We start from the raw sequence: 13,235 nt of genomic DNA, 5'->3' as shown, positions 1-13,235 counted from the left end.
CAAAACATCAGGGAGAGCGAACCAGTTAAAACAAACTTTTATTTAGCAAATTATATTAAGAATACAGACTACGTTATCACACAATGAAACTTCCCTTCGTAAAATACAGGAGGGTGATCTAAAATAAATATAAAAAGTCAGAACATTCTTCGGATTAATGCACAGTAAATTCACTTCCAATAGCCCAACAAAAATGCAGCATCTTAAAAACATTTCACAACTGCATAAAAGGTTTTTCTTTTCCATTTCTATGACACAACAGTTAAAATTGTTGCTGTTAGGAATTCGTTTCACAACAAACAACCCGGAAAGCTTCAACCAGTTTGGTTTCCCTGTACCAAATGAACAGACAAAACTGAGCAGCACTGCACTTCCTCTATTGACAACCATGTCTGACTTTTATGGCTCAGAATTACCAGTGCTGAAGTGTGTCTTGTTATCCTCTCTCTTCATTGCCGCAGAGAGAGCTTTACCTTAAAGTAGTTCTTTAAGGCTCAAAGGCTGAGGTAATAGTTAATGCAATGATATGAACAAACCCTTTGTGATGGGCGGAATTCAGCCCTATGCAGAAGATCCAGAGAAGACTTAGGCACCACTTATGTCCCACTTAAGCTATTTGGAGGACATGTAGGCCTACTGCTGGCCCTCAGCAAAGGGTCGATTCTGCCCTAAATGCATAATGTGAAACTCATAATGGGGACCATAAATCCTGTAGGAGTCAGTGTCAGGGACAAGGCCTGTCTCATCCTGTGGAAAGCTGGAGTTATTCTGCTCAGCTCCAGGAGGTGAGAATCCACCAGCAAAGCTCCTCTCACTCCAAGGCCGTTGCACTTTTCTAAAAAAGGGTAAAGCCGAGTGCAGGAGGCAGCCATCTTATGGAGCTGTTTGCTCTCAGCTCTTGGGAGCTCAGGGAAAGGGGCCACAAATCTAGTTCTATTAGATTCAACAATGGCTTTGAAGTTATAAAAAAAAATCATTTTAAATACCAAACCTCACTGCTGTTCTTCAGATGGTTTAACCCCATCGTAGAAAAGCTTGGAGCTCAGTTCTAAGCCGTCTCTATCCCTGGCTCCCATCCATTATGTTGCTTCCTAGCAAGATGGCTGCCCCTGGCCCACGCTGAGCCCGGCAGACAGGATCTTGCTGCTGAATGCTGGTGAAAAGCACGCCCCATGACTGAGGCGAGCAGATATGTGGGATGGACAAAACAGGCCACAGCTCCCCTTCCATGGGGTGCTGCCACTTGGGATCAGCAGAATATCCAGTTCCTTAAGCAATTTGTATGGAAATTTAATTCACAAAAAGTGGAGTGTGAAGGTGCAGGCCAGGTGAGGCCTGGGAAGAAGGAAAGGTGAGGGGAGCGTGGGGCAGAAGGGAGGAAAGGCAGAGGGAGACAAAGGTTGCTTGGGGGAAAGCGGCTGAGAAATGGCTTTTGCCAGCCACCCCCAACCCTACCTCTCTCACGCTACACACCCCTTTGGAGATACAGGGGTGGTGGCGGGTCATGGGATCTCCGAGGCTCCGCTAACAAGCCTGAAAACTGTGAAGTGCTGTGCCCGAGTCCACTGAGACCAGCTCGGCCTCTTCTGTCTTTGACAGTTTTGGTTTTGAGAAATTAGAAGACTGGTGAAAAACCCAAATAAACTCAGCACCACAGAATACTGATCTCTAACTAGCACAGCGGGGTCACAACGGACTGTCCCTACAAAGCACCTGGTCAGAGTGAACTCCGGGCAAGTGACGCAGCAATGGAAGGAGGGTTAGGAACGGTCTCATCCCACATGAATATGGCTATGTGATGAGGGAACGTATCAGCTAATTAACCACACTGGCATTTATCACAATGTTCACAGGCTACATCACGGGGAATAAATCCTTCCCTCTCTATTACTACTACATGGGATTTCACAATCTAGTTACCTGACTGGCCCAGGAGCTACCGGCACATATTACTGCAGTTCTGGCCTTTGCTAGGGGATCATCACCCTGGGAAATCCCAGGGCAGTGCATCACTGTTAATAATTCATCTGACTGTAAGCAAGCCCTGACTTTCCCAACACCATCTCATGAGCAGTGTCAGGAGATTTCATGATTATTTGGCAAAGTAATTTCTTCTTCTTCCAAGTGGATGCTGCACACTCCTCAGCTTGCTCTGGGGACAGATGTGGGCTGACCAAGACACACTCATTACAGGTAGGAGGAACCAGCCCTTCTGTTTTACATCCACTCACCCCCATACCCTCTGTCAAGGAGGCCTGATCATGACCCCTCTGCAGCCACTCCTACCTCAATCTCAGGGCTCAGTGCAGAGCAGCGGACACACTCCCTCCTCTGGGACTGTGCGGGCCAATGCTGGAGAACTCACACCTTGCGTGGGGAGTAAAACACGTAATGGGAAATCCACTTGCCAGTGGAGAGCAGCAACCACTAGGAACCAGGGCCAGCCCTGCATGGAGTTATTTTGAATAAGAAAATTACTGTTCAGTAATTAAACCTGCCTATTGAAATACTGATGTGATGCCTGCAGAGACAGAGGGGGGAAAGTGCCCCATAGCTCATGAGTTCCAAAGGAAATCACTTGCACTACTGTCAATCTGCTTAGACTGTTCCCTGCATTGCACTCTCAGTCCTCTTGTCTAAGGAAATACTCACAGCCATTCGAGCAGGCCTGAGAATGCACAAGAGGTTCTGACCAACCGTCCATGGATCCTGACCCAACAAACCCCACTTGCCCTACACACTTGTGCAGGTCTGCAGCTGTGCTGGCCCAGCCTATGGCACAGAAAATCTCTGATGTGTCACTGGCAAACTGCAAAAGCACAAATGTGAAGGTCAAGTGTTCATTTTCAGCTTTCCTTTGCAGAGGCATCCCTGAAACAGCTCTGCAAGGACTGGGAGAGGGCGGGGAGGAGGAAGCCTACACTGAACAAATCCTTGTCCCAGGTAGACAGCCTGTCAACACCTGGAGCGATCCAGTGTTTGGCATGTGTCGTGCAGGTAAAGCTGGGTGTATGGTCTCTCAGAAGGTGCTGAGGGAAAATGCACTGTCACTGTTGCGAAGGAGCTTATAGCATCGACTCTAGTTTCCGAGAGCGAAGAGCTACTGATGCACTTTAAGCTACTCCCACAAATAAGAAGGCAAAGCTCCAGATCGGTTTTAAAAAGCTGTCCCAACATTTGAGCTGCACCAGAGCTGGATGGTTTCCACAGCTCAGTCTGCTGAGCCGAATGCGGCAGCCTCTGACAGACATTCCTCAGGGTGCCAAGAATATGATCGGTGGCCCCCAGGATGGATCGGTGTTTGAGAACCACAGATATTGGCTTAGCTCTGATTTAGAGCAGGAGTACCCAAGCTCTATCCAACCAACGGGGCCACTGGCCTGTTCTCAGCAGCCTGTGCTGCCCACTGAAATGTGTCTACAACGGAGCAGCTGGGTCTGGCCTCTCCTGGAATGAGGAGAAGCTGTCCATTGAGATGTCAGCTCCCACGGGAGACACTCCACCTTCATCTGGTAGATCTACATGGCATAACTCTGGACCACGCACTAGCTACCCTGGTGTTAAATCACAAGCTCCCAATTCTCCAGCTTCAGTGTGTGGGGAGGGGCAGCTCTGTGACACTAACTTTCATCCTTACGCTAGGACCAATGTTGCAGAAAACCTTGATCTACCTGTTACTATGTCCACAAAGCTGCCCTCAGCCAAGGAGGGAGCTACAAATTGATCTACAATGAACTACAGGACAAATTACAGACAGCTGAAAGGCAGAAAACACAAGAGAGATGGATGGGATGGACAAATGACTACAGCGTGGAGTGAATTTGAACTTCAAGTGAACCTGAGCAGAATGACCAGGCTGACTGCGCTAGCTTCCGTGATATGTTCATTGGTTGATGTCAGCACCATCAATCTAGCCTCTGTAAAGCTTGGCAGTAAAGGCTGGCTTTGCTTTCCTGCAGCAGAAAATAAGAACTAAAAGCCACTTTGGAACCCTAAAAGAAAGGAGCACCTTCTGGGAGTCACCCAGGCCTATACCAGCTGATGCCAAATATTACAGGCCTCAATTCTTGTGCTCAGACCTGACCCTTTTATAACCATATACTCCCATTCTTCCAGCAATAGAGCTGGTCTCTAAGAGGCAGTTAGTAAAAGAGCGACTGGTCTGGAGAGTCAAAGCAGAGACCTGGAATCAGGTTCTACCCAGAATGCTATGGTGTTTTGCACCTATTTCCCCCCAGCAACACGGTACAGTGCTTTGAAACCAGAAATGGATCATTGGACAAGAAATATTTTACATATGTACAAATACAAAATACACAAACCAACAGTACAAAACCTACTATTAGTCAACACTCTGTTAGACTAGAGAACTCAGGAAAGTCAAAAGCAGTGCAAAGCGGGTCCGAATAACCCAAACCCAGAGCTACAATACCAGTATTTGTTACTATGGCAATTGCATTTTAATAGGGTTAGACAACCTGTCTTCTACAATACAAGAAGATGCACACTTTAACACTTACTTTTAAAAAATGCCATTTCGCTGCTGTAACGTAGTTTTGTTCCACAGCAGACTTGAAAAGCAGCACAGAGCTAAGATGAATGCTTCTAAAGAACTTATTACAGCAACAGACTTCACCAAGACATGCGTTTGACTCAGGAGTGAGTCAGGGACACCACTTATAAGCATGCTGAGGTCAGGGTTTAATGCATCATGCACTTGCCCAGTGGAACTATCTCAGCCTTGTCCGACATGGTCAGGTTTTAGCATTTCCCTCCCTGAGTGCAGCAGTGTGCAGGGACGGGGTGCACAAATCTCTTTCCTTTTAGCAGCCAGCAGGGGCAAATGTTTGACAACTGCCAAAGTAACTGGCAGGTTCCAGTGCCGCTTTATGCCAAAGCCATGGCAAAGCTTTCAGGTGGCTGGGAGAAGTCAGGATGGCCTTGCAGAGGTCTCGCTGGCTCTCCATAGGCCAGAGAGAGCTATGCAACATTTGCCACGATCCTCTACTTCCAGGCAATGGACATGCAGCCTCTTTGTGCCAGGGAGAGGTGCCACTGAGATCCCTGTGCTCTTTGAGCTACTGCACTTTGCCAGCGACTTGGGAGAGAGCCCTAAGTGGAACTGAGCGAGCGACCCTGGCTACATGAGCTGAAAGTAACAAAAACCATTAAGGTCTCAGGTGTATCCTGGCCACAAGTGAGCTGAGGGCAGTCTTGACTTGGAGAAGCAGATGAAGGGTTTACCATAACTCAGGGTTAGCTTGCTAATCAAAGGACACCCCTGGACTGCTGACCTGATGGTTTTGTGACCTTGCACAAACCAGAGAACGCTGCTGTACTGAGCAGGGCAGCTGGGGCAGTTTATCCCGCTGCACCTCAGTTCCCAATTTAAGCTGGTGCATTTTGTGATTTGTTGACTAACTGGCTGTATCTTTAGTCTCATTTCCCCAAATGCTCTATCCCTAGCAGGGCTCATTGCTAGGAATCTCTCCAGATTCCCATGAGCTGGGTTCATGGCGTGCAACATTTCACTTCAGATCTGTATGGAAGTGAGCATGCTGCAGCAGGTGCTATAAAGCAGGGAGAACTGCGGAAGCCATCTGCCAGGCTCTAACTAAGGGACTCCTGACCAGGAATTGTCCCAGCAGGGCTAAGGGGTGAGGGTGCCTGGCAGAAAGGGTTAACACAGTCCAAACCTCAGAAACAACATGTACAAAATGATCAGGGAGAGCGCAGGAAGGAAGGCAAGTCATTAGAAAAGTGTCCTGTCTGCCGAGAAGGGTTCCAGTGACACTGCTCATCAGGGCTCGCCTCCCATCAGTAGTATCTGGGCGCATGCGCCGCATCTCCGGGGAGCCGGCCTCCCTCGCTCCTCAGGACTGTGGCATCTGCTGACATCTAGTGGGGCTGGGGGGCAGCCGGGCAGCAGCGCTTTGCTCTGTCCTGAAGCTGTAGTCATACTAGAGAGCAAAACAAAGAGAGAGAGACCAACACAGGAGTGACGACGATGCGAGGGAGCAGGCTAAAGCTGCATCACTAGCACTAGATGCAGAGAGCAGCATGCAAGCTCTGGTCTCAGACCCAGCCTTCTCGCCACCCGGTGGAGGGCAAAATGGGGCACGCCCTGCTCCCTGGCGCAGCACTCAGAGCTGTTAAGGCAGAGCAACACATTGTACCTGGGTGAGCAACGTGCCCCTTGTCTCCATGCACGCCCACAAGCCCCTCTGCGTTCTTGCACAGAGCTCTCCCCAGCCTGCCGACAGCCCTGCTCCCACCAGTGCTGCCCAGTGCACTGGCCAGAGGAGGCCACTATAGGATGCTGCAAAGGGTCACACTTGCTGCCCCTTCCACCACAAACCAGCCCTTTAAGTCTGTGGCAATGCTATCTGCTGCCAGCTCAATACGTTGCACAACATTCATGGAGAGAAAGCAGGGGTGTCCCCCAAGCCCTGCTGATTCTTTCGCTTTTCCTCCAAAAACTCATTTTTGTTTAAAGTGTTGAATTATAATCCAGATCTGTGCTAAGGAATAAATGGAAAAGCAACTCTCAGTTAGTGGGAACAAATGCTCTTTAGCATTTCCAAGCACTGGTCCATAGCCAAGCTCCCAGAGTGATGCTGGTGTGGCCAGTGGAACCAGCAGGAACACTGTAAGTGGGAATGCAGGGAATTCCTTCCTCCAGATTAAGTAGCTCCTTGTGCTGAGATAAATTGGAACATATTATCTATCACATGAAGCAGCTGGGAGAAATATTTCTCCTCTCAGGGAGTGGGTACACAAACTTGCATCAGTTTAATTAAACTGGTTTAGTTAGATGGTGCAACCCTGCAAGTAGATGCTCTTGTTTCACCATGATGCAAGTAGATGCTCTTGTTTCATTATTTCAATTTAGTTTAAACTTGTTCCTAATCGATTTACAATAAACAGAAATAAACCGGATTTAAGCCGGAACAAAAGAGTGTCCATGTGGAAAATCAAACCTCACATGAAGCCAGCACACTTCTGGGCAGGGGGGCCCTGGAGAGCTTTGCCATCGATTTCCCTGAGAACAGGACCGACCTCAGCTGGGCGCGGCAGAACTCAGGCTATCCCGCAAAGAGCCGCTTTCTAACGTCAGCTCCAGAGGCCTTTCCGGGGCAGTGATTCGATCCGACACCCAGTGTGACTGTCAGCAGGATTCGGCCTGGCCGGCTGGCTTGTCTCCAGGGCACTTGACTCCAGAGATGCCCTGCCTGCACAGACCAAAGGACACTGCGCTTCCCTGCCAGAAATCCATCTTCGAACAGCAATAACAGCCACAGCCCAGGGCTTTTCCTGAGGATTTATGGCTGACTGGGATCCTCCAGTGAACCTCTGGCCATCAGCTCCTCCCAGCCAGCATTAATCCCCAGGAAATGCCCTAGGCCTGACCATTAGTGCTTGGAGGTTTTCACTGAGAAGAGCTGTAAGTGCATGGTAGCAGAGCCATCTTGTGGCAAATCGTGGCTCAGACACTTCCAATCCAATCCACTGAGCACGTGCTCTCTCATCAACACTGAAATATTTTGCTGTTCTGTGGCATCTTTCAGCCCAGGATCCCCAGGCAATTACAATTAGTTAAGTGGCTTAAGAACGATCATGCCAGCTGGACACACAGGAAAAACACAGCACACCGTGATTAAATGACTTACCCTACTGGCAGTTAGGACTAGAACCCGGGAGTCCCAACTCCGTTCCCCTGGCCCTAGCTCTGGTCACTAGGGTCGTTCATACCCTCGTCTCCAAAGTAACCGAACAGGCGGATGATGAAGAAGCCATTCCAGACCTCCTAGTCCAGAGCAAACACCCCCCTTTGCCCCAGGCACCTAGTTACACAGCTTAAGCAGTCCCTCTACTGCGGCCAAGAAACATATTGAAGGAGGAAATACTGAATCATTTAAACTGAACTCTCACTATCACTGCTCAGTAAAATAACCTCGGCCCTGGCTAGTACATGTGACGGTCACATGCGAAGCACACAGCTAGTTCACCAGCATGCCAGCGAAAGCCCTTCGCCCTGGCTAGTAACAGCCTTGGAGCAGAGCGGAGGGCACTGACATGGTCGATTGAGGTCTGGCAGTTAAAAGTGGCTTTTACCCCACTCTTTAAAGGTCTTCTTCCTGCTGCGACACTGGAGGGTGAGCTCAGCTCAGGAAGCACCACAGCCCCTCAGGACACGCAGGGATAACGGTCACTGAAACCACAAAACTGCAGCTCAGTTCCTCACGCCTGGTTCTGGGCACGTTTCCGGTCGGATTATGCCTTTCAGGCCCCCAGCTCAGAACGACAGCAGGGAGCCTGCATGGACAGCGGCTCCCCCTTCCCTGAGACAGCCCCTCTGAGTGACTCTGGGAGGGCTGTGCCGGCAGCACCCCCCCGGGAAGACAATGCACTGGGTCCATGGGCTGCTGGCCTCGCCTCTGGCAAACGCAGACGTGGAACCAGTGTGGGACACGGTGCCGTGGTGATGGGGCCTGGAAAACGTGATGGGCCCAGCCTCTGGTAATGAACCAGCCCTGTGCACGTGCCTCATGACGGGCAGGATGCGTATCTGAGGGCAGGAGACTCACAGCATGATCCAGCAGAGGGGCTAAACTTGGGAAAGGCCCTAAACCTTCATACCCACAACACTACTTCTCCCCGGTGTCCGGCTGCCAGCAGTACTCAGCCAGTAACCCACAGCGCATGGTGCAAGCCGAATGAGTTAGACCCTCTTTGGTCACACACTGTCAGCCAGTTTATGCTCACATGGGAATTTCCCCTCAGTCCAAGTATTTGCCAGGTACTGTCTGCAGCTAGTTCTTTGTATCTCGCGTGTGCATGGCTCCTCCCCGTGACAGGACAGAGCTCACACTGGGCTTCTGTCCCCCAGTGGGATTAGCATCCATCTAAAAACCAGCTTTCCAGTCTGAACCCACCAAAGGAACCGTCTCTTGCCCTGCGTCTGTACAGTGCCGAGCACACAGGCCCTGTCAGGATAAAACCCAACCATTCAGCGTAGGGCTGTTTCCACAGGCACTCGAGCCAATCGACTCCTTCACTGGGATATCTGGAGGAAGCCAGCACGAAAGGGCCAAACTCATATGAAGCAAATTAAAATGTGCGTGGAAGCAGCTCTGCCTGGACGCTGGGTGGGGACAGCTGCCCAGTTCTAACTGCAGCCCTGCATCGACATCCCTGTGGTGTCTGTGCAGGGGAGCCACTCGCCTTTACACACACAACGGGTCATTCGTGAACATGCGGACAGCAGGACGGGCCCATTCGGGAAAGCACCTAAGCACAGGGTTCGCTCTCGACCTATGCTCATGCTGCGTGAAGGGCTTGGTTTGTCTAGTCCACGGTCTCAGAGCTCAGTCGTGCTGCTTATCGCCGTGTGGGTGGGGGCGTTCCCGGGTTTGTACAGCTGGGCATGCACAGAGCTGGGGACTGGCCCAGCTCTACTGAACCCACTGCATCAATCCCACGGGATGACTCCATGCCCCTTCCTCTTGGCCCTCACTCATGGGTCATAAAGGCAGATATACGGCCTGCCCTCTTGGCAGAGACCCCACTGACAAGGAGTGCTCAGAACTGGGGCAACCGGCCACAAGTACCCCGCTCTCCAAGCCACTGGGGGGAGGACCCACCCTGGAGACACTGGGGGCCTGCTAAGGGGGCGAAGGGACAGGGAGGATCCATAGGTACCTAGACTCATTTCTAGTTGTACTTGTTGGAGAGGCAGGTGTTCCTAGCATGGGGGAAGGGATGGAGATGGCTCTTTCTATCTAGAGCTACCAGCTCAGGGCCTGGTGCTAAAAGGACACTGGTCATGGGTCAAAAGGCAAGGGATACTCAAATCTCCTCCCCTGCTTGTCCATGGCCTGCCCAATCTAGAGAGGTCTCTTGTACACCAGTATGGGCCCGTGCTGCTGGAGAGGGGGGCAGTTAACATCCCCTTGGCAACGATGCCATCACCGGCCTTGCCAACGAGCTAGCAGCTGCACTGCCCAGGGTCAGCGCCTCCAGGCACAGGGAGCCGAGCCAGCCGAGGACCGACATGGGAGGACAATGCCTGTGTGCAGGAGCTCTGAAGCCCAGGGGCTCAGCTGGCTGGAGCCTGGGACGTATGGGCCCACACGCTGGGCATGGACTCCCCGGCAAATCAGTGATTTCTGTTAAATCATGCAGCGTGCAGCAGAGCTCAGGAGCACCCCGTGGCTCCACTGGCCTAGGGCCGGTGCTGGAAGGGTCTGAGTGCGAACAGCCTTCGCCATGCTAAAGCCACCTCTGAGGGCAGAACAGAATCATAGGACGGGCTCAAGAGGTCATCTAGTCCAGTCCCCTGCACTCTTGGCAGGACTAAGTATTATCTAGACCATCCCTGACAGGTGTTTCTCTAACCTGTGCTTAAAAATCTCCAATGCCGGAGATTCCACAACCTCCCTAGGCAATTTATTCCAGTGCTTAACCACCCTGGCAGTTAGGAAGCTTTTCCTAATGTCCAACCTAAACCTCCCTTGTTGCAATTTAAGCCCATTGCTTCTTGTCCTGTTCACAGAGGTTATTCAGAACAATTTTTCTCTCTCCTTGTAACAACCTTTTGTGTACCTAAAAACTTATGTCCCCTCTCAGCCTTCCCCTTTTTAATCTTTCCTCATAGGTCATGTTTTCTAGACCTTGAATATCACACCGCCCTACCTCTGACAAAGGCGCTTCTATCAGGGGATCTCGTAGCACTGAATGTAAGAGGGCGGTGTCATTATCCCCATTTTACAGACAGGAAACCGGGCACAGAGAGGGGACATGACTGGCCCACGGCCACTCATCAGGCCAGGAACAAAGTCAGGACTAGAACCCAGGTCCCCGGACTCCCAGTCCAGTGTTCTGCCCACTAGATCACCCTGTTTCTCTGACACCTAAAGCCACACAAATGAAAACACATTTTTGCCATCACATCTAGATGACTGATTCTGTACAGTAACTTATTTTCATCTGGACTGTAAGCTCTTCTAGGCAGGGACTCTTCTTCTGGGTAGCATCTGGTGTCCTTTAGATAAAGAAATAATCATGTAGGCTTCAGGTAGGGATGGTCTCTTTTCTATGCTTGTATCATATCCAGCACTATTGGGCTCCAGTTCCAACAGGAATTTTTGGGTGCCACCATCTTATAAATATTTACTGCTGATCACAGAAGTGGCAAGCTAAGTTATTTTCTAGCTGCAATAAAATGTTACATCACTAGATGGAGCTACATGACCACAAATTACTTTGTGACAAAACCTGCGATTCTTTAAAGTTAACCTTTACAAAAGGCAGTTGAAAAAAAGAAAAGTGAACACAGACAATATGGGGCTAAGGAAATTTGCTGCCTTGGCAACTGAGAAATGGGTATTTAGGTGCCAAAACCATAAGGAACTCCTGCCTTATTCACCTTATAAAGAAAGTGATCTATGGCACGCAGCTCCCAGGTGCATATGGAATCTGTGCAAGGGAGGATGTGTCAAGAAGTTGTCTTCTCCACGAAAGCTTTTTAATCGGCAAACATGTCTTCATTAATTTTACCTCAATGTCGTGATGTCACAGCCAGCACTATCAGCCCCAAGCTAAATAAGCAATAAGCCTCATTTTTCAATACACAAACACATAAAGATGTCAGCTCAAACTGTTTACTAATTAACACTTAAAAAGACACAAATTAGATATGCGTGGCTAAGAGCAATTATAATCAAGACGAATTTCTCTAGTCATTTGGGAACAGAAAAAAATGCCTAATTGCTGGAACCAATGTTTTAAAAACTGAAATCATGCCAGTTAGCAAATATGTTCATTTAAAGAACATTTCATGTGACTACACTCTGGAGAATTGACTACAAACAGGAGAACAAGGAAAAATATTTCTGTATAAAATTAAGATTTTAAACTCTTGTAGATTTACAACTTCTTCATTAAAATGTTTGCAAAGAGCAGCCTATGAAAAACTGTAGCAATTAAGTGGTTAAATAAACTGCCTTCCTTGTCAATTTTAAGAGAATGATTAATATTAGATGTTCACTTTACTAATTAGACTCTCACTAGACTTTTAGCTAAATGCCAAGTTAAAACTGAGTGGTGCATTCTGTCGAATGTTTGCGCTGAAAAGAGCTGGGAGCCCAATGGTCACACTTTATTGTTAACGATGTTACAGCATGGAGGTTTAAGGCAATATTGAGCCGTCTGATAAATTGCTCTCTACGGTCTGTGGTGTTCTGGGTGTGAACGGGGTTGAGGGCCCTCTTCACTGGCCGTAGGTGTCACTCTGACCTGTACAGAAGATGGTTTAACTTCTTGAGACCATCGCCTTCTGGGGATTTCGTTACCAATGCATTACACAGGTCTCGCTATGCAGGGGCACATGCGGTGCATGACAAACAAGCACAAAATCCCTTCCTGGACCTGAAGGCGGGAACAGCAGGGTCTTTTCCGAATGTATAAATGCCCCCACAAAAGAAGTAAACTGTGCTCTGGTGACTAGGACACTCTCCTGGGTGTCAGGAGATTTGGATCCACCCCTGGCTTTGCCACTGACCTGCTGGCTGACCTTGGACAAGTTGCTCCTCCTCTCTTTGGCAGGCGACCCTCCCACCCTTTGGTTTGTCTTCTCTATTTAGAGTGTAAACTCCTTGTGGCAGGGACTGTCTCTACAACGCCCAGCACAACGGCATCTTCATCCAGGTGGGAGTCTCTAGCCCCCAAAAAGCTGAAAGTTTGGTTTGTTCATGTAAAGGAGAAGGCTGTTATCACAGCCTGGAGAACGGCTGGTACAGTTGGCATATTCCACTATATAAAATGAATAATCATTCCTGGAATTCTTTGGGAATATTTCTGTGTGGCATGCAGCTCCAGGGAAAATGCTCTTACTGCGGTTGGAAATCCAGCAGGTTTGCTGTAATGGAGCTATTGCTTGCAAGGGAAATAAAGCTACACAGAAATTCACAATATTTATATGCACATCTCTTTGTATGCAGACAAGATGCTTCATCAAGGAATACGGGCTGCATAATTAAACTTTTCATTACTCTGAAACACATGTGGCCTGTGATGGGAGAAGGGGATGTTGGGATGGAAGGCTCCCTTTCACTGCAGCACAAAATGAGAGTGACACTCATGTTCCCTCATATAAGCTGGTTGGGGGGTGGCACACTGAAAAGGCTTCTTAATCCATGACTCTTTGGAGCAGTGCTTCCATGTCTGGAGGGCTC

The 13,235-nt window shown here is 49.3% G+C and overlaps 1 protein-coding gene across 12 annotated transcripts in view; it reads right to left on the bottom strand.

Annotated features, from left to right (window-relative positions):
• MVB12B (multivesicular body subunit 12B) overlaps nt 1-13,235 on the bottom strand; it is a 112,692-nt gene that overhangs the window by 10,039 nt on the left and 89,418 nt on the right. For 6 of the 12 annotated variants that reach the window (XM_073314858.2, XM_073314867.2, XM_073314851.2 and 3 more), the window contains exon 10: nt 22-5,960. The exons of 2 other annotated variants lie outside the window; for them this stretch is intronic. In XM_073314858.2, the coding sequence (XP_073170959.1) occupies nt 5,874-5,960 (87 nt within the window). In that variant the 3' untranslated portion in view covers nt 22-5,873. Of the gene's footprint in view, nt 1-21; nt 5,961-11,428; nt 11,601-13,235 lie in introns of those variants that run through there. 4 more of the 12 variants (XM_073314864.2, XM_073314860.2, XM_073314853.2 and 1 more) reach the window with 4 other exon arrangements.

The sequence above is a fragment of the Lepidochelys kempii genome, chromosome 16, assembly GCF_965140285.1.
Source record: "Lepidochelys kempii isolate rLepKem1 chromosome 16, rLepKem1.hap1, whole genome shotgun sequence".
In the NCBI taxonomy this organism is placed as follows: domain Eukaryota; kingdom Metazoa; phylum Chordata; order Testudines; family Cheloniidae; genus Lepidochelys; species Lepidochelys kempii.
The sequence above is the reverse complement of the archived record's forward strand: the minus strand, read 5'-3'. Positions and strand labels throughout refer to the sequence as shown.